The sequence below is a fragment of the Cornus florida genome, unplaced genomic scaffold (assembly GCF_030987335.1).
Source record: "Cornus florida cultivar Cherokee Brave unplaced genomic scaffold, ASM3098733v1 CherokeeBrave_3.0.0_Hap2_Chr01, whole genome shotgun sequence".
In the NCBI taxonomy this organism is placed as follows: Eukaryota; Viridiplantae; Streptophyta; class Magnoliopsida; order Cornales; family Cornaceae; genus Cornus; species Cornus florida.
The window spans coordinates 110,389,630-110,411,825 of NW_026775571.1; the positions used below are offsets into that span (position 1 = coordinate 110,389,630).

The 22,196-nt window shown below is 38.5% G+C and overlaps 1 protein-coding gene across 1 annotated transcript in view; it reads right to left on the reverse strand.

The window, feature by feature from the left end:
- Nucleotides 1-22,196, reverse strand: part of LOC132313597 (ABC transporter C family member 12-like) — a 42,034-nt gene that overhangs the window by 15,842 nt on the left and 3,996 nt on the right. The window contains exons 5-17 of the mRNA XM_059812437.1: nt 21,350-21,506; nt 20,833-20,947; nt 20,671-20,751; nt 20,474-20,498; nt 19,331-19,387; nt 18,161-18,226; nt 15,818-15,892; nt 14,584-14,691; nt 13,332-13,466; nt 13,042-13,148; nt 12,852-12,945; nt 11,279-11,446; nt 5,772-5,912 (exon numbers count right to left, since the gene is read on the reverse strand). Of these exons, the coding sequence (XP_059668420.1) occupies nt 5,772-5,912; nt 11,279-11,446; nt 12,852-12,945; nt 13,042-13,148; nt 13,332-13,466; nt 14,584-14,691; nt 15,818-15,892; nt 18,161-18,226; nt 19,331-19,387; nt 20,474-20,498; nt 20,671-20,751; nt 20,833-20,947; nt 21,350-21,506 (1,329 nt within the window). The remainder of the gene's footprint in view (nt 1-5,771; nt 5,913-11,278; nt 11,447-12,851; nt 12,946-13,041; nt 13,149-13,331; nt 13,467-14,583; nt 14,692-15,817; nt 15,893-18,160; nt 18,227-19,330; nt 19,388-20,473; nt 20,499-20,670; nt 20,752-20,832; nt 20,948-21,349; nt 21,507-22,196) is intronic.

The following is a 22,196-nucleotide window of genomic DNA, read 5'->3' on the forward strand; positions in this document are numbered from 1 at the left end:
TTCGGATGAAAGACCACACCCCCACCTTTCTAGGACCATGCACCTCAAGAGAACTCCAACCTCCAATACCCTCTCCAAATTTGATCGCAATAACCCTCCTCCAAAGCCAACTCCTCTCAACCCCAAACCTCCAAAGCCATTTCCCAAGGAGAGCCTTGTTGAAAGGCTGCAATCTCCTAATACCCAAACCTCCACTCCGAATCGGACAACACACTTGATCCCAACGAACCAAATGATACTTGAACTCCTCACCTCCTCCCCCCCCCCCCCCCCCCCCCCCCAACCCCCACCCCACCCAAAAGAAAATTGCGCTGCAATCTTTCAATTCTCTCAGCCACGGAAGAAGGAATCTGAAAGAGAGATATGAAATACGTGGGGAGGCAAGATAAGGTACTCTTAATCAGAGTGACCCTGCCCCCCCCTTGGAGAGGTACTGCTTCTTCCATCCCGCCAATCTCTTCTCAAATCTTTCTACAATCGGATCCAAGCTTCCCACATACTTGAAAGGAGCTCCCAGGGGCAGCCCCAAGTAAGAAATGGGAAAAAAGCCAGTGCGACATCCAAGAATCTGAGCAAACATCTCGATATCAGGGACCTCCCCAACCGACACAAGAATGCTCTTTCCGACATTAATCTTTAGCCCAGAAACCACTTGGAACCAAATCAAAACGCATCGCAGATATCTCAACTGGGACGCATTCGCATCACAAAGCACTAAAGTATCATCGGCGAACATCAAGTGGGAGATCTCCAACTGACTAGCAGCATCCCTACCCACCCGAAAGCCTCTCAAAAAGTCCAACTCGACCGCCTTCTTAATCAATCTGCTAAGAGCCTCCATTATAAAAAGGAACAAGAAAAGATAAAGAGAATCCCCTTGTCTCAATCCCCTCGAACTAGAGAAGAAACCCGTCGAAGCCCCATTCACAAGGACAGAGAAGCAAGCACTAGAAATGCAAAAAAGGATCCATCTCCTCCACCGCGCACCGAAACCCATCCTCTCCATCAAGTAAAGAAGGAAACTCCAACTCATATGATCATACACCTTCTCAATGTCCAGCTTGCACAAAACACCCGGATCTCCACAACTCAACCTGGAATCCACACATTCACTAGCAATAAGAACTGAATCTAAAATTTGACGACCCCCCACAAAGGCATTTTGAGAATCAGAAATGATACCATCCAGAACCTTCCTCAACCTAGCAGCCAAGACTTTAGCAATCAACTTGTAAAAGCACCCCACCAAGTTGATAGGGCGAAAATCCCTAACATCCAGCGCCCCTCCTTTTTTCGGGATGAGAGCAATAAAAGTGGCATTTAGGCTCTTCTCAAAAGAACCCTGAGCATGGAAAGCATGAAAAGAACCCATCACCTCCTCACGAACCACCTCCCAACACTCCAAATTGAACCGCATGGAAAAACCATCTGGACCTGGGGCTTTGTCCCCGTTGTAGCTCTTCGACGCAGACAAAACTTCCTCTTCAGAAAAAAGATCCTCCAGAACAGAGCACTCCTCGCTCGAAATAGAGTCAAAATGAAGCCTTGCAAGCAAAGGTCTCCAACCAACAGATTCTGTAAACAACATCAAGTAAAAATCGACAATACCCTTGCAAATCTCCTCCTCCTTAGAAAACGTCACCCCATCCACCCGGATCCTCCCAATGTGATTGCCCCTTCTATGAGCATTGGCAAGTCGATGAAAAAACTTAGTGTTATTGTCGCCTTCCTTAAGCCACAAGGCTCGAGACTTTTGCATCCACGAAATCTCCTCCATGACAGCAATTTCAGCAAACTCCGCCTGACACTTCACCCTCCTAAGTTTCAGGGACTCCGCCAAACTGCCCTAGCCCTCTATCCGATCAATCTCAGCAATCTCAGGAAAAACACGATTTTTCCTCCACACCAAAATACCGAAATCCTCTTTGTTCCAGACTTTTAAATCATTCTTCAAAAAACAAAACTTACACGTAAAAGAATGACTTGGGGTGCCAACCACACCATACCCCACCCACTAGGATCGAACACACTCTAGAAAGCCTTCAGCTCGAAGCCACATATTCTCAAATCTGAAAGGGGATCTTCTGCTACACAAACCACCGCAATCCAAAACCAAAGGGAAATGATCAGAAATAAGACTAGCCAACGTGACCTGAACAACATCGGAAAACTTCTCCTCCCAATCACTTAACACAAGGAATCTGTCAAGACGAGAGAAGGTAGGAGGAGAACGCCCACTAGACCAAGTAAAGGGACCACTCACAAAAGGCAAATCAAACAACCCCGCCCCATCAATGAATTCCGAAAAAGACTCCATGACAACCATCCATCTACCCCCCGCAGACCTCTCAAAAGAAGAGCAAACAACATTGAAGTCCCCTCCAATACACCAAGGCAACGACCATCTCCTTTGAACATCTCCCAACTCCTCCCATAAAAGATGACACACACTATCCTTTGTAGGACCATAAACCCCAGAGAAAACCCAACGAAAGCCATCTTCCAATAAAGATAGGACGCATGAGGCAGAGAAAAGCCCCACCTGAGAGTACCCCAAAGAGACCCACCGATTGTCCCACATAATCAGAATACCACCCGAAGAACCAACTGCATCCAAAGCAAGCCACTCCACAAATACCACCCCCCAAAGCTACGCACCATCAAGTCCGTCATCGAAGCAATTTTGATTTCTTGAAGGCAAACCACATGACCTCCCTCTTTACGAATCACTGACTTCACAACTCTTCTCCTAGCCGAGTCATTAAGACCCCGGACATTCCATGAAAGAATTCGTAGCTTCATAAGGAAACAGATGCAGAAGAAATCCCACTCCTCCTTCCACTCTCCCTCTCCTTGGACCCCCTATTCCTCCTCTTATAAGTAACAAAATCAAAAGGGCTCCGCAACTCCCTCTCCCCCCTCCCAATCAGAGCACCGACCCTTCCTCCCGCCCTATCCAAAAGCTGAAAATCAAGAACATTATAGAACAACCTTATCGCCTCATCTAACCTACCTTCAAAAGAAACACCTAAAAGAGAACCCACCTCCCCACCCTTCTCTCTCAACCATTCCTTCTCCATACAATCCGTACCCTCACCTGCACTAGAAAACCTCCCACTCTCACCTTCCGGTCAAATAACAGCCACTAGAACAACCATATCAACCTCAGCCTCATTCCCCTCCCACTGGACCAGCCTCAGTTCCTCAACAAAGGAAGAGACTGCATCTCCCTCCCAAGCATCAGAGAAATGAGGAGAACAACAAGTCAACGGAGTCACAACCTCCTCATTAGGCCCAGACATTCTAAAATCACACTGCAAACCCTTCGAGGCCAAATGGTCCCGCAACTCCTTCAACAAAACAGAAGTTGTAGCCTCATCAAGCTTGATCCTCACATCTTTCCCCACACAAAAGAAACTCCTTCGCAACAACTATCACATTATCTAAAGGAACCCAGCACATTAGAACACTCTCCACCATGCCGCTCCACACAAGCAGGAGCAAGACCCTCCTCAAGAGCCGAAGACAGAAAATTAGAAACAGAGGACACCACACCCTTCATAACCCCCACACTCCCTTGATTCACCTCACAGGGGTGAGAAGAAAAAGAAGTAGAAGGTTGAAAAGCAGATTGTCCATGAGAAGAGATGGACTTACTCCAATCAAAAGTATTCTGCAGACACAACACCCATTTTTGCTTCTCCTTTCTTGACCATCTTCTACGGAATTGGGGAAGAGAAATTTTCTTCTTCAAACGGTGCCCATGAACCGGCCCCTTTGGAAGACGACCATCACAAGAAGCCGGCAAAGGACCGGACTGCTTTTCACCCTTGTCGATCACCACAGGAACAACCGTCGAACCCAATCCATTTTGAATCCCACGACACAAATCCAAAGACCCATTAGCAGCAACCGAATAGACCGTCACATCTTCAACTGGTCTACAAGAAGATGGGAGAGAACTGTCCACACCCATTTGCACTGGCCCAGAATCAAAAGAACCAAAAGAAGGCCCAACCAATTGTCCACGAGAAGAAACACCAGAACCCTTACTCACCTGCCCACCATTAGGCCCAGAGTCAGAATGCACCCCAGCCTTTGAAGCCCAAAAATTTGAAACCGGGTTGGTTCCAGTTGTAAACCACTTGGAACGGCGCCTCCTGAGCGCTAACCACGTGTCTGGTTGACAGCTCTCCCCCACCCATGGGCTTGATTCGCGTGAAACACACCACGATTGCGTCCTTGATCCCACCTCTGTAAAACCAGCTGACGGCCAAGCCCAGTGGAAACTCCCCCTCTTTAAGAACCCCGACCACCAGCATGACGGCGACGGTCAACCAAAGCCGGCGAACGTTCCTTTCGATTCAGAGAAGACATCCGACGAAAGCACTCCGTATTGCGAATCCAAAGCGCATCCCTCCATTCCTTCCATCTCTGAAACTCAGCTAGGCCCTTCCTCCCCATCGATTCCCACCTCAAACAATCAGATTCCTTAAGCAAGTGTGAACCATCCTCTCCTTCCAAACTATTCGTCGTCGGGACAAGATCGGGAGGCTTCTGCTCCCACAACACCACTTTAAAGCAAAGCCTATAATCGTGAATGAAAACAAAAGGAGGGCAAGCCTTACCGTCCGACACTGTGATACGGATCCTTTCAGTGTCAACAGCTTTATCCGCATCCACCCAAATAAACCCTCCGCATAAATCACCGACTGTAACAAACAAGGCATGACTCCATAAGTGAAGAGGAAGACTATACAACGTCACCACCTTCAACCCCATACCCTTTATCACTCCAGAACACCCCACCCCGAAACTCCACTTGTAAACTCGTAAAATTGCCGTCCCCCATTCACGGCGACGCACACGAGAAACCTCTGTTGGAGAGGGAAATCGAAAGAGCAACAGAGAATCCGGCAGAGGTGAAACAACCACTTCGGAGGAAACCTTCCAAACACGAGAAGCCCAAGCCGCGATCTGAGCCCTATCACCCACTTCCTTATCAAATTTCCCAACCAAAGAATCGTCATCCAAAAAGATCAAAGAAACTCTGTAAGTAAATGCAGATCTCGCAGTTCCTCCCTGAAACAAACGAGGCAACCGAGCAACATCCAAGAACGAACGCATACCAAAAGGCGAAAAGAACAACAAACACAAACAAAACAGACCCAACAGAGAAAGAAAAACACAAAAAGGAATAGTAGCAGAGGATTTCACCGGAGTTTATGACTCCGGTGACTGGTCGGAGTAGTAGACTCCGGTCGTATCTCTACCATGACAAGCTTTCTCCAAGGACGACAGTCATTTTTCCTTAATAACTAGATTGGAATTTAAATATTCTAATTCTGACCATATGTGGTAAGGATAGCCAAGCACCGCAGATAGTATAATTAATATTTAGATAAGAGAAAAATAATAAAAATAATTTAATAAGAAATAAAAATTTAAATGAGAAAGGGTATAATAGTCTTTTGTAATGAGTTTGTCCTTGATTGCAACAAATCAATAGTTCCCGGGGGAAGTGGGGGGGGGGGGGGGGCAGTTTTTAGTTTAGGGTTGCAAAAGGGCAATAGTTCAAGGGGGTTTATTGCACTTTACCTTAAATATAATGTAATAACAGAAGGTGCGGAACATATTGCAAGTTTACATTTTAAACAAGGAAACTCATTTTTTCCCCGGTGAATACTAAAAGAAACGGACTAAAAAAAATACTGCTAACATGTTGTTTTGTGTGGAGAGATGGAGAGAGAGAGAGAGAGCGAAATGCGCACCTTAGGATCCCATGAGAAGTATCCATCCTTGATTGAGATGGCAGGGAGCCCTGGTTCGAGAGGTGGATTGGGTAAAAGAATTCTTTCTTCAGCTAATAATAGTTCCTCCAGCCGTTGCAATGACACATTTACATTTACAACCTGCAAACTAGAGCATAATAAATCTCAAAGAACCAAAAAAAAAAAATTCAAGTATTGTAGCAATTTGCAAAGAAATGTATTTATTTTTTGATCGAAAATAAGAAAATTATCACTAAATTTGTTCAACTAAATTAAGGCAAAGAATTACAAATGAAATATGGTGCACGTACATTAGAAAAGAGAAAAATAATATAATCTGGTGAATTTGCAAAATAAATAGTTTCACTAAGAACTTTCAACCAGGAAGGTGGAAAATGACAAAAGAAACATGCATCATCAAACATTAGTTTTCTATTACACAAACTTCATTGTCTCTCTTTTCTTCTTCTTTTAATTCTTATTTTGTTTAGCATGTTGCAAAGATAGAATAGGCCATGACTTGTATAGGAAAAAATCCACAAAATGCTCAAGTATGATATCTCCCAAAGTAAATAAAAATGCGCATTTTACCAATTCCTAGGAATATGGAATAGCTAGGGACAAAAGAGGGGGACTTCCTTTTTTAGTATGCTATTTCCACCTTTTTATATACTGCTGCAGTTTAAGTTATATTAAAGCCTAAAAAATCCAAGGATATTGATCTCTCTTTTATCACCTGGAGACCATTTGAGGAACCAAATTCTAAGAAAATATACCTAAGGACCTCAACCATTACAACTACAAACTACAAAGATTGCCCTACATTATATTACATAGACTCGGACTGTGCGGGCATGTATCCAATCATTGGACATCTCGAATCCCCAAATTGAAGGGTACAAAGACACTGCTAAATATTCATATTATTTAAGTTTTATTTTATTTTCTAGAATAAAATAATGTCTTTATTTAACACAATGTTCAATATAAGCATTTCATTCATTTTAAAGCAATAAAATAATGATATTGAATAATTGATATACTTTTTAGGTGCATGTCCAGTCAAAAGTGTCGGACACATAACCCATATCCATGTCCAAATATTGTGACTAGTATGAGTATTTCAACTTCTTTTTTTTTTTTTTTTTTTTTTGATAAGTAAAATTGTATAAAAGCGATCAAAAGGGGAGCGGAACCCAAGAGAAATACACAAGACCACAAAGGGCCTTTAAGCCTTCAGAGAGGAAAAAATCTACAATCTCCTCTAAAGATCTATGATCTTTTCCTGAAACCTAACAAAAAAGAGTAGAAAGAATAGAGAATTTAAGCATAGAAATCGACATCTCCTTCCCATCAAAATATCTCCTATTCCTCTCAAGCCAAATACACCACCATACACAGAGAGGCGTAGCCCTCCAAGCATCCTGAATGTGGGCCCCCACAGGGCAACCTCTCCACGCCTCAATTAACCCTCTAACGGATCCAGGCATAACCCAGAGAAGCCCAAACAAACCAATCATCAAATCCCAACATTCTCTAGCCATGGTGCAATGAATGAGAAGGTGATTCACTGTTTCCTCATCACGAAGACACATATAGCAACGATTGACCACCACTTGGTTTCTCCTTCTCAAGTTATCCTCGATTAAGATCCTTCCCAGAACAGAGGTCCACGCAAAGAAAGCCACCTTAAGAGGAGCCTTTGAGCGCCAAACAGATTTCCAAGGAAAGCGAGCTCTAGGATCATCCGAGAGACACCTGAAAAAAGTCCTCACCTCAAAACGCCCTTGAGAGTTAGCAGCCCAAGTCCAACTGTCAGAATCCTCAACCACAATCCTCTGGCAATACAACAACTCCAAGAAACGAATGAACTCCTCAATATCCCAGTCCTGAAACAATCGCCTGAATCGAACATCCCAAACCAGTCTCCCACTATCAAGATGATAAGATTTAACCACCATGGCCTGCCTATCCGAAGCAATCCTGAAAAGCTGAGGAAAAGCGAGAGAGAAAGGAACATCCCCACACTAAACATCCTCCTAAAAACTAATCTTCCTCCCATCCCTGAGTCGAAACCGAACATGTTTGGAAAAGTCATCCCACCCCTTCCGAATAAAATTCCAAACCCCCACCCCCGAGGACCCCGCACTTCCAGAGAACTCCACCCTCTTCTCATCTCCCTAAATCGACTCACCACGACCCTCCTCCAAAGCCAGTGTCTCTCCACACCAAACCTCCACAACCATTTCCCAAGGAGGGCCTTATTAAAAGGCACCAGTCTTCGAAGACCCAAACCTCCATTCAACGAACTAGATGAAACTTGAACTCTTCTCCTCTACCCCCCCACAGAAAATTTCGCTGCAATCTCTCAATCCTTTTAGCAACTGAAGAGGAAATCTTAAAAAGAGAGATAAAATAAGTGGGAAGGCATGAAAAAGTGCTCTTAATCAGAGTGACCCGGCCTCCCTTGGAGAGATACTGCTTCCTCCAACCCGCCAACCTCTTCTCAAACCTATCCACCACTGGGTCCCAAACCTCCATACACCTCGAAGGAGCTCCCAGAGGCAAACCTAAGTAAGAGATGGGAAACGAGCCAGTACGACAACCAAGAATGTCAGCAAAAGTCTCAATCTCAAGGACCTCCCCCACCGGCACCAAAACACTCTTTCTAACATTCACCTTAAGGCCGGAGACAACTTGGAACTAAATCAGAACGCATCTCAGCTTTCTAAACTGGGACACATTTGCATCACAAAGAACTAAAGTGTCATCTGCAAACATCAAATGTGAGATCTCTAACTGGGAATCAGCATCCCTGCCTACCCGAAAGCCTCTCAAAAAACCCAACTCAACAACCCTTCTCATCAATCTACTAAGGGCCTCCATCACAAACAGAAACAAAAAGGGGGAGAGTGGATCCCCCTATCTCAAGTCCCTCGAGCTAGTGAAAAAACCGGTATGAGGTCCATTCACAAGAATCGAAAGGCGAGAACTGGATATACAAAAGTGAATCCATCTCCTCCACCTATCACCAAACCCCATCCTCTCCATCAGGTAAAGAAGGAAGCTCCAACTCACATGGTTATACGCCTTCTCAATGTCTAACTTACATAAAACTCCCGGGACCCCACTACGAAACCTGGAATCCACACACTCACTGGCAAAAAGGACTGAATCCAAAATTTGACGGCCTCCCATAAAAGCATTCTGAGAGTCCGAAATGATGCCATCCAAAACTTTCCTCAACCTTGAAGCAAGGACCTTGGCAATCAAGTTGTAGATACACCCCACCAAACTAATAGGGCGAAAATCCCTATCATCCAATGCCCCCCCTTTTTTGGAATGAGAGCAATGAATGTGGCATTCAAGCTCTTCTTTTGAAGAGTCCATGTAACATAACCCCTACATAACCAATGACACTGATGCCTGAAGGAGATATATACTTACTACCCTAATAATGTGTAAAATGTTGGTGGATGCATAGAAGGCTAAATATTAAGAGGAGGGGGGGGTGGGGGACATAGTGGATGCTTTATTTATTTATTTATTTTTCAGACACCTGTTGAGATGATATTCAACTTCTCCTCTAAGACAGTATATGGTTCTCCAAGTTCAATGAAAATGCCCAGAATTTTCCTTGAAATTCAATATGACCTTTTAATTTGTTCACACTCCAAAAATGTGAGAGAGATCTATTATTCTTGGGAAGTAATTAGAATTTCCTAATTGGATTTATAATTAGTTCAAAGAACAAAAATGGACATTCAAATTATAATCGACTCAACAAAACATTTTCCCAATTGCTTGGTGAAATCTATTTTTTTTTCATTCTGCTCTATTTAAGGTTATAGCTTATGTCAAACCACGTATTATTTTTACCTTTTTTTAGTAACCCTAACCATGCTAATTTTTGTTTTTTCCTTCCCCTAAAATACCTTTAATGTGGAACAGGCCACTCTTTCAAATTATGAAGGCCTATTTTTGCTTCACATGTCATTACAAATCCTTTTTTTTTTTTTTTTTTTTTTTTCCAAGTTGGTACTCACACACACTTGTCTCTTCTGAAACTTGAACCCCTGACTTCCTTTCGGGAAGTAAGAGGCTGATACCGCTAGGCCACTGGCCCGTTGGTTCATTACAAATCCTATTATTTGCTTCAACTTAATATTCCTTCTAAAATGATTCAAGATATCCGCCACACTCAATCTTAAAGTTATTTCCCCCTCACATAATTCACCGTACATCAAAATTCCCTATTAACTTAACCCTATATCAGTTTCCAAGTTCACGCAACCATCTCCCCAGCCGGATTACATTAAAGGAAAATAAGGACGTCTACCTTTGGGATTGAGCATTCCAGCATATAGTTGATCAAGAGTTTCTTCTGATTATGATTTGAACTTGCTGGAAGAAAATCCCCCAGTAGTTTTTCAAGCATTCTAGCGATGAATTGTGGAAATGCAAAAGGAAAGACATAACTGAGCCACTAGCTTTGGAAATTTATTTCTATCAAGGAGATTATACTGCCTTCACAATATATAATCCCTTTCAAGATGGCAATATCTTCTCAAGCCACATCTACACACAAACGACAGAAACTTGATTTTGAGTTTTCTGACATCTTTTTAGGCATGTTCCTTTCCTCTATGGTTAGCCACACATATATATATATTATAAGTGTTAGGTTATAGCATTGGGCATCGGTAATGCATCACACCGAAAAAATAGAGAGAAAACAAAAAAAAAAAAAAAAAAAAAAAAAGGAAGCGTGAAAAAAGAAAAGAAAAAGAAAGTAGGTGACTAACTAATTGCTAAGCATTAGCATCTTTTCTACTTTGTAAACTTTAAAAAATATTTTGGTATTTAATATTAAGCCCGTCGAGTATCTTTCTTCAAAAACGTCAGATGGGTCAGTTTCTACAAAACCTGAAAACTTATAAATATACTAAATAGATCTGTTTCTTTGTCAATGGGTAAGCAGAACCCACTGGAGCATATACTATTTTAAGCTTTTAGAGTAATCGGACGTTAGTACTGAAGCTGGAAGGTTCTATGTTAAATACAACCAACTCTCCATAATATATAATGTTCACATGGATAACCCATTCATTAGAGGCCACGTGTTAGAGGAAGTGTTGAAATATATTGTTGCACCCCACTCTAGCTCGTAACGACTTGAACTTTTAGAGTTGTTGGATCTTGATGGTATAACTTGATTCAAGTATACAAAAGGAGAAAAGCGGAATACTATTTTGCTAATCGCATTAACATATTCGCCTTTAAATTCCAAAATTAACAATTTAATATTCTATGTTTTAAAGGATCAGTTTCCAAATTTCAAAGGGGTATGCATTAAATGCATGTCCACTTAAAAAGTTCGAATACCTACAAGGGACATTTATTTTGGAATGGAGAGAGTAGTAACCTATAGCATACCAATTCTAGATTCAAAATAAAAATCATTCATGCAAGTGAAGACACTATAGCCAAGGTGACGAAGACAGAACCTGAGTAATTAAATTCGGTAACATGTTTAAAGGAAACCGTAGCACTGCGAACACAGAAAGTGATGTAAAAGCTTTTGAAGGTGTCAGTTCCCCACCAAGCAAAGTGAACATCCCAAATGATATCACCGCCACGAGAACTGGGATGCTATTTAGTATAAAACTGTTACACTGTAAAGCAAGACAACAAAACAAGAAACAATAAAGCAAAAATAGTTTAGTCCATTATCAGCATACATGTTTCACTTTCAACATTAATCACATCATAGAGTTGTAAATAACTCATGGTCAACAAATAGCATATAGCAAGCCAACTCATTGACAGATGATGAAAATGATAGACACAATCTTGTATTACATTCACTCAATTCAAATTGACTCATTAAAATTAGTTACATGTTACAAAAGGATTCCCCATCTCATTTGAGCAAGGACCACTTTAATGTCACTGCAAACCATGCGTATCAGGAAACCCCAGAGAGACTCGAAATAATTGCTTAGAAAAAAGAAGTATTGGGTCATGATTTTTATTTCTTTACATCTATAGTGGAAAAAGTCAATGTTACTTGGTCAACCAGTTAGAACAACAATGTGCACAACAGACAAACCAGATTATGTAGCATGTGTATTGTTAAAGCTTTTAGAGTAGATGGTTGTTAACATGGTAATAGAGCAGGCAGGTCCTGTGTTCAAAGTTCAAACCTCACAGTCACCCTAATAATTAAAATTGAAACACATGTTGGACCAAAAGAAGGCCACACTTGAGGGCCGTGTCAAAGGATTTAAATATTAAAGTTACACCCTCTCTAATAGCTGAAGCTTTTATAGTAGATGGTTGTTAACACATAGCACGTATTTTGCTTAAAGTTAAATCAGTTTTAGCAATATAAGATAGCATGGAACTGGATATGCAAGCGGGTTTTGTGCCAGTATAGCTGCATATGCAATCTGGAGATGCTTCATAGCACAAAAGCTTCAGAAATAACAATAGGCATACCAAAGAATTTATATGTTCATGTCAAAAATCATTTTCACTCAAACACACCATGGTTAAAAAATGAAATAAAAAAATAAAAAAAAAATTTGACCACTGCCACTTCAGAAGAGGTGACCCTAACTGTTCATTTAAAGTGAATAAAGGTTGAGACCTCATTATATTTCTAAAACAGAATTCATAACAGAAAACATGGTGGCATATCTGACAAATGTATTTGTTGAAGGATATAAATATTAAAGTTGCACCCTCTCCAACAGCTTAAGCTTTTGGAGTAGATGGTAGTTAACATGGTATCAGAGCCAAAGATCTTGAGTTCAAACCTCATCATCACCCTAATTGAAAATTGAAAAACACGTGCAGGACCAAAAACGAAGGCCACGCGTGAGAGGGCGTGCTTAAGCTTTTGGAGTAGATAGTAGTTAACAGTATTGTTCTAGTATGTGGCAGAAAATACAACAATAGAGCAATTATACTATCATATTTTATATTTTTCACAAATACCTCACATTTTCCTTTCTGGTTTTTGTGAAATCAATAGGTCTAAGAAAATGTTTTTCAGAATTATGATGTGTGTCATACCGCTGCCAGTAACTGTGCTTTTCGAAACCATGACAGTTCATCACTTCGCATGCTTTGAACTTTAGATTGAAAACTCTTCTCCCAAGCATAACATCTGACATTTATTTAGCACAAAGTCAAAACTACCACCATCAGCTGCCCTAAAATGTATCAGATCTCAACAACAGAACTTGTAAGATTGAACAAATACTTCACAGTGTCCATGGCAGCTAAAATTTCATTCACTAGACCAACTCTTTTATCAGTATGTTGTAATCCTTCCTTGGACAGTTTCCGCATTTTGCTTATGATAAATGTCTGCCACCCCAAGATAATATGAAACAAAAGATATGAAATCACTAATAAGATCAAAGGGCAAAGAAAAATATCACTGAATGCAATTATTATTATTATTTTTTGGGTAAGGTAACTGCATGCATTATATTACTAATGCAAGACCAAACATTAAAAAAAAAAAAAACCAGGAAAACCTTCATTTACCTGTAAGGGGAACATAAGAAATAGCATTAGGGAACCAAGAAGAGAAGCAATGCCTAATTGCTGGTAAAGGAGAGCCATTCCAATGATGATACGAAACGGAGCCGACCATAAATTATGAAGTTGTTGGCATATTTGCTGAAAAAAGTAGGGACAAATTTAGTTTATAATTAAAATTCAAGCAATTATGAAAAACTAGGGTATGGAGATTGGGTTGGTATTGATATCAGTTTCAAACAAAATATAGATATGTGGAAAAGAATCACTTGCCCCTGATTATCACTAATCTCTATAATTGAAGAATTATATCAGCTCATCTTCATTATACTTAGGTTTTCGTGGTGTAGCAATGTTTTGGGGAAAAAAGGTTTTCGTGGTGTAGCATTGTTTTGGGGAAAAAATATTTAGAATATTGACACAAGTTTTGATTAGATTCTCTTGCCAATTGAACTTGAATCCAAATGGAGACTGGCTAGATAAATTGATTGTTGAAACATATATGATGCCTGGATATCAAAAATATCACTGTAAGGCAACAATTTTTAAAATTTTCTAATTTGATGCTAAGGTAAGTGAATATGCGCACACACCCAAAAAAAAAAAAAAAAAAGGTGAATGTTATATCAGAGTCAGGATAGTGCTTTGGGTGTTCTAATTAACAATTTTAGTTCGGGATGCTGTGTAATTTGTGTCATTTTGTATATTGGAGCCATATCTTGGCAAACAAACCCATTCCTGGGCGTTTTTGGTATTTTGGCTCTTTTAGCATTGAATCTTATCTTTTGGGGTGGCGTTAGGGCATTAACGTGTCCTTTGCCAGTTCCCATACAAGACTTTCTATAAACTTTTCATGAAGCTTCTAAATCATAAAAGGGAGCAGCACTTTGTCTGGGAACACATTTTTAGAAGAGAATTTCATATTTCATACATGAATTTCCTAAACCATGTCGTCACTCGAGAATCTTGTTCTCTTATTCTGTTCGAACAGATACTGAAGTTTAATGGACAGTTTTGACAAAGTAAATCTTGCTTATTTATACTCTTCAACAATAATCAGATGAAATTGATGACATCATAAAATTTTGCAGCAAATAAAAGAGTTGAAATCATCCACTGACTTTCCCATCTTTCCAAAATTTCCTCATTATACTGTACTTCTATTGATCTCAAGATGTTTATAATGTAAATGCATACTAAATTTGGCATTGATTAACATCATGTTTACACATGTATGCATTGCAATAAAAAAGCATGCCTGAAGCGCATTAGCATCTGTCGAAATCATATTTGTTATCTTTCCAGATGGAAACTTCTTGCGACCCTTGTGGGTTAGTCTTAAAGATTTACGAAATATAGCAGCCACCTACACATAAAAGTAAATAGATTAACTTGGTTAATGATTTATAAGTAGCCAACACATTTAGGATACGAGAGAGGAATATAATTTTAACTATAGCAATGTCGCCACCGTCAAAACTAATTAAATTTTATATCAAAATAAAAAAGGAAAATAAGCATTGCAGTTCACAGCTGTACGTAACAAATGATATGGAAGAGTCTGAATCTCTCATAACCAAAGTTTTGAGAAAGGCTGATTTGATGTTGAAGTATAACAAGAAAGGCATGATCAATATCAATTAAACCAAGCCGAGCCGTTAGGAGAGTAAGCCCTTCCCACATTTCAACTTGAATAAATGAATGCAGCCTCAACCAGAGAGATAACCCGCACCTTTGATTTTTGGCCGCCATAACAAGATGGCCATGATCAATATCAATTCTGAATATTGAAAGGAAAAGTATGAAAGCACGTTATGTATTTATTTTACTTTGAAAAGAAGTGTTTAATCAATTTCACAAGAACATTAAAAGAGCATTAGAAAGTTATATCCCATCTACATACAATGGCAGGAGGGAAAGACTAGAGAGAGACCTAACCCTTTGGGAATTTCACAAGAACACCACTCAAATGAATAAACAGCTCTTATTCCTCAATCAGAAAAGAATATATTGCTGTTCTTTTATTCTTCTGTTCTATTCTTCTTCTTTTTTTCTTTCCTTTCTTCCACTATGGATAGTTTCAGAGTATATATTGAGCCGCCATTTTCATTCAAAATTAAAAGTTTTAACCCCAGGTGTAACACATTCTTAACAAATCTGGTCTAGTTATTTCAGAACCTGAAGAAAAACTGTCATATGGGCCTAGCAATGCAGATTATAGGGACATCGAAGAAACTGCTGCAATGAACCAGGTTCATCCAAGTTCACCACCCCTAACTGGTTATGTTAGGAAAAAGTGCATTCATGTGAATTTTATTTAGAACCTAACTTGGACAACTCCAAAAGAAGAGGAAAAATTTAGTGTGCGATGTCAATGCAACAGAAGTGATATATCAGGTAACTCCAAAATGCAACCAAAACTGACGTGTATGATATACAGGAACAATCACCAAACATATCTATAACCAATTATTGAAGAAAAATTGGTTTACCAAAGTTGATCGAAGCCTGAAACCAACACGCGTAACGTTCTGAAAGTACTGAGCTTCACACAGCACTCCAAATGACTGGACCAAGTAAAATCATCTAGTCAATTTAATGGTTAAAAACAACAAATACAGCTTGCATTATCAGTCATAATCTGAATATAAATACACTAGAAGAGAATGCTTAAAAAAAACAACAGCATATTCAATGCCTAAAGTACCAAGGGCATTTTTTATTACTTTTTCTTCTCTCTCTCTCCCCCCTCTCTCTCTTTCTGGTAATAAGCAATAGCCGTAGCACTTTGTGCTGGAAGAGGCAATGCCTGGTACAATGGTTAAATAAATTAAAATTAATAGAAATTAGGATATAATACTAATTTAAATAAGATTAATAAAGATTGAAGGCTATAGCATTCTTGTAGACAAAAAAATGTATAAGTTAATGGAGCTACCCTTTCGCATTTCATGGCATGTGTGCTGCTTCATGAATATGTCCAACTCACTTTAAGGGCGTATCTCCCAGAAATCAATACAGCTTTTGGCAACTTAACTAGTACGAGTAAACTATTGCCCTAGATTTATGGAATAAAGGCAAGGATGATGATGATAATGATCATAGGATAGTTGAATCAGCATAAGGACTCTGCATGACCAGAGGTCTTATTGTTCAACTCCTAGGACCATCAATACTCGTTGTTCTGGGGGTGATTGTGGGTATCCAAGGGATACATCTTACCCCCAAAGGAGGTGGGGACACCCTTTGTTACCCCCCAAACCACACCCCCCACCACCCCCCACCCCCCCCCCCCCCCCCCCCCCTCCCTTCTCAATTTTTATATATGATGATGATGATGATGATTTCAGAACCATTGTGAATGCTTAAAGACATGTTTCCTAAAATGATAATGATAATTACCATGGTAATATCCTCACCTGGAAAATGTCATGTTCTTCCAAGATAAAACCCAAACCTATAACAGAGCGGGGTAGGTGACAACACAAAAGGCAAGGGGAGGGGCTCCACGAAAGGGTGCAACATTAAAGATTTATTTAGTTGAGGCCACATGTGATAGAGCAAGATATAAACCTTTGAAAAGGTGAGAAAGTCGGAACCTAGTTATAGAGAGCTTCAGAATCACACTTATATTCAACTAAAGATGTGGGACTTACTTTTTAAGCTGGATTTATTTCCACAAGCTTAACTGATGTCATTATGGCAAGCGTCACTGACACATCAGAAAAGCTATAGGTTGACATTTAATAAACTTTACAAGTTTAAATTAGCAATGGACGGAAGTTCACTTATCTATTTGTGGATCATCTATTTGTGAAAAAGTTTCACTAATAGGATGGAAATTTTTGAGTCGCTTCTATCTCAGATACATGTAGCATACTGATGACTCTTGAACAATCCTGAAGACGTGCTAGCCTGCTAGGCATATCTTAAATATGTCCAGCTAAGCCTAAAGTTGCATATTTTGAGATCTCTTAAATTCTTTGGGTGCCAAAAAAAATCATTTCTTTTGGGGTTTCACGCGTAAATGGCTTCTCCAAAAAGCTTTGGGCTATAAAAGGATGGGTGGTCGTATCTAGAGCATACTTTTAAGGACAAGATGCAAAAAACTCTGCAAGCTATTAGATTTTGCCAACTATCACCCTGATTTGACAAAAACTACCCAATATTTCTTTTTTAAATTTCGAATTAGGCCATGACATCAAGTATCTATTACTTCCACTGACAAATAACTGATTTGTCCTTTTTTGGCTTATATAAAAATTAGTACAATTAAAACTCTAGATACCAATCCCCACCTCCTTTTCCCCTCCCCATGGATGGGAGGGATTTAGGGTCCACTTACATTATATATGATATGTATCTTGATAATGGTAACCCTCCCCAGAAAATAAAAATAAAAGATCAACTCCTACTTCCATACTCAAGTCGACAGAAATATTCTCATACACAAGCGCACATACAGATGTGCATATAAACATACACAGCAGACATCTATTATAAACAATTGCTGGTGATATTAAATGGAATGCACCCAAAATGAAAATGACAATTTTGTTTGGCTACTATTCAAATATTATTTCCATGTGATTTAGAACCTCAAATAAGGTTCAATGTTCCCTGATCATTCGGCACCCATAGAGAAATATGTTTCTTGTCTGTTGGTGATCACAGAGAACCTTATATCAACCAAAGGAGAAAAACAAAATAGAAAAGAAAAGAATACTGAGAGAAGGAAACTTATTGTATAACAAAAAGAAATAAAAGAAAATAATATGCTATGTAGTTTCTTTAACAGAAATAAACATTTAAAATATAAAGGACTGGAATCATACCACTCCAACAAAAATTGAGAAGGCATAAATGTAACCAATCCATACTGGATCACCTCTTTCCATGGACTGTAAGCAGTACAATGTGGCAAGAAAGACAGAAAAAAAATAATAGTTACTATATCACAAATTTTCTAATCCAAGGACATCAGCTGTGCAACTACGCTATCCAACAATTGAAGAGGGAAAAAAAATAAGAAGATATATTTGTTAACAAAAGAGTTCCTTGATGAGAGGTCTTGTAATATCTATAATCTGTACCTTTGATAAAACATCTACTAAAACAGTTAGATAACCAAGTTAATCAAGCATATCAAATGTTGCTGTCACTTTTAGTTGTTTTATTTGTTAATGAGGTGGTTTGAGCAATTTTTTTGGTGGCAAATAAATAACAGTTTTTTTTTTTTATACAGAGAGAGAGAAGCTAAATAACCGGTCCTAAAATAAAGCATTTTTTAGTTACTGCAAATTAAAACCAAAAAAAAAAAAGAAAATAATAATAATAATAAGCCCCTTTTGATTCTTCTATATTTTCTGAATTTTTATTCCATTTACACTTGATATGAGAGAACAAAACTAAGAAGAACGTCTTTTGTTGTTCTTGTTAGTAGTGTAAAAAACTATGCATTGATCTGTTGATATATGGCTATACACTGCCGACAAGGTTAGGCTGAAAATTTGCAGACTAAAAGTTATACATTTGATGCATAAATATAAGGCTATGGAATTTACTTATCAAAAAAAATGAGGCTATGGAAAAACATTTGCTAAAAAATTCTGACGAGAAGTTCTGTAAATTGGTACATTGACGTGTGGCAGCTAAATAGGTCCATCAAGAACAAGTGTCATGAGTCTTATCTGAATAATACATATTATAATTGCTTATGTCTAAATTTCTAAACTCAAGCTTTTTTTCCCTATACGTAACTGTTTATAATTGTGGACTTAGATGATAGAATAATAATAACAAAGTATGAATATTTCTGGTGTTTTTGCATAATGTTTATGAATGCCAAGTCAAGAAGAGAGATGTAACTATTTCCATTTAGCAGGAAAATGTCGGTTAGCTAAATGCAGATACAAGTCAGAGGCCCTTTACAGCATTGGATAAAAATGGAACAAAAATGGGATGCATCATCTAACAAACAAAGCAAGTGAAAGATAGGAATTAACCTGTAAGAGATGGTTTAACAAAACTGGCCCCACGAACTGGGAAAGATCGTTGAAAATCTAGAAGATAATCAAGAAGGCATTGGTAAATTCAATAGCAGTTATCAAGCATAAAAGTGATCACAATTTTAGCCATCACAACTTCAAAATCGTATTTTGTAACCAGGAATAATTTCCCATTGCATTCTAAAAATATCCTCAGAACCTATCAAATAATAATAAATAAACTATTGTACTATCTACACAATATGAAGCTGCATATCCTTGGAAAATTAGATTCTCCTTTCCAACAAGAATTCAAACGATTTGATATAAAGTATGGGGTGTTTTATTATATTTGTAAACTATGAAGATAACAAACAGCAAATTGCCTGAATTTAATTCCATGTTTGACAAAATTTTGAAGGGCATCTGCACTGAAGAAAAATAAATTGCAATCAAGCCATAATGGTTAACAAAAGAAATCAGTCCCTCTAATGCAATGCATGTGAGGCTAGTATCTCAGGAAATTCAAAGAGCAAATTGTAGTAAAAAGTTTTGAACATTAAAATACACATGAATAACCAGAAAAATGTAAATAATACACTTAGAACAAAAGATATTTACGTAAGATTAACTAAATAATGAATTCTTTGATGTTAGAAAGGATAGCACAGTGACAATTGATAATCAAACATTGAGAATAACATATAAATGCTACATGGATACAACATATGTTATCTATGATAGAAATGTCCACGAGTAGCATTCATAAAAGCATTAACAGAACAAAGAAATTGTTCACTTGGTATATATATGTGTGTGTGTGTGGATATCCATTTGCACTAAAACCTTTTGTACAAAGTAAGAACACCAACTAATTCATAATGCAGCGCTTCCACGCGTGGAAAAGTGACTCCAATTTATTTAAACAATAAAAAAGCATGTAATATGAAGGGCAAACGAAATTTTCACATGGAAATCAGCTAACACAGCTTGCATATCACAATAATGCCTGTTGTAAGGATCACAGTTTATTAAAACATAAACAACAAAACCCCAAAAGAGATCAAACAGTTCTGCATGTGGATCCTGTTTTTCTTTTTTTCTAAAGTGTTCTAAACAAACTAACATCCAAAGACGGAGTTAAGGACATGAGCTCATTACTTTGAAAATGCCTCCATACCAAAACCTGCAGAAAACATTTAGAAGAAAGGGGTGAGTTGTAACGCGCATATATAGTGGCATAACACATAATCATCATCAGAAAGTTTAATTATTTTGTTAAAATAGAAAAGACAAAGGAAATTATTGTGACCCTTTTTTTTTTTTCTTTTTTTTTTTTTTTTTTAATCAATCTATACCTTCCTCCAAGGCTACAATTTAAAGCACGTAAAATCCATGGTTTGGACCTTTGAGATTCTTCAGCCCAACATTTCTGGAACCTACACAAATCAAAACTAATTACATGATATACGGCCAAATTATCATTATTCAAAAATAAACATAGAGAAAATAAGGCGGACTTTGTATTCAATGTCTCAGTCTGATCCCACGTGTCTAACTTCCAGACATCCTTTTCAGTGATGGGTCTTTTAAAGCCTTGCTGCATGAGAGGAGTGATCCACCCAAAATAGATCCCTACCATAGGACAATCCACCAAATTATCAGCATGAAGCTCAGCACTTCAACAGTACTTTAACGGATTCATTTAAATTACCGAAAAGAAGGTAAAAATGGTGTTGGTATCATGGTAAAAAGCAGTGTATTCATGAGTGGAAACCAATCCTATACCATCTAGAACATCCATCTTCCCATTTGAAGAAAGGGCATGCTCGAATTCACTACCACCTCATCTACTGCTTTTCTCTATGTGATCAATAAAATTACAAGTGGACTAAATATGCGTAAAAGTAGGAACAAATTGATCACCCAAGGTACATGTTCTCGGTAAACAAACATGCAGAAGAGATTTTCTTTATCCTAGAACAACTCTCAAGTCGTTTAAAGATTCTGGTATTATTGAATACAATAACAACTTACTGGAAAACATATTGGCATGCCTCTCTGGACATATATTCTCTCCTCCAAGAAGTGATTCGTATTGAGTGTCGTCAAGCAAATCAGTCGTCACTGGGATGTACCCGGGATAAGGATTCAAATGAGGAAAGTAAACAAGAAGAAGTACTCCAAACAGAACCTACACCAGAAGATTCAGAAGAATAATTACATACTTGTGCCTGATGTCCTCTAAACGGACTAAAGTATAAAACCACTGGTTTAAAACCTTAGCCAACTCTTTAAGTTTGTATCATTATAATTCATCAAATGGCAGGGCATCAGCCTATTGAAGTTGGATCTTACAGTTTCTAACAGATATTGGACCATGTTGCTCATGGACCAATATCAGGAATATCATCTAAACCCATCTCTTATATCTTTTTAGCAGAGAACAGACAAATCAATTTCCGGACACTAACATCATGAAACCAAAATTCCATGTAATTATGATCATGTTTAGTCATGCTTGGGACTCGCATGTCAGTATTAACAAAGCAAGTAAAGCTATTAATTATGCCCAAATTACGAAGAGCTCTTGTACTTGTAAATTTTCCTTTGCAAATTTAACTATAGAACCAGTAGTTGTTCAATTTAATCCCGATTAAGCTGGTCTCAACCTCATGAATTCGTAGAACTGAGCCTGGCTTAGACCCATAGATTCATGCATCCGACACAGTGCGGCCAATATCTGGGCCATTCCGAAAAAAGTAAGTTTAAACCATGGAACATAGTCCACTGGAATTTATCAAAGAAAGAAAAACAAAAAACATAGTCCGCTGGAGAACATGTATAGCAACTAGCAAGTTATAATGAATCCCATGAGCCTAAC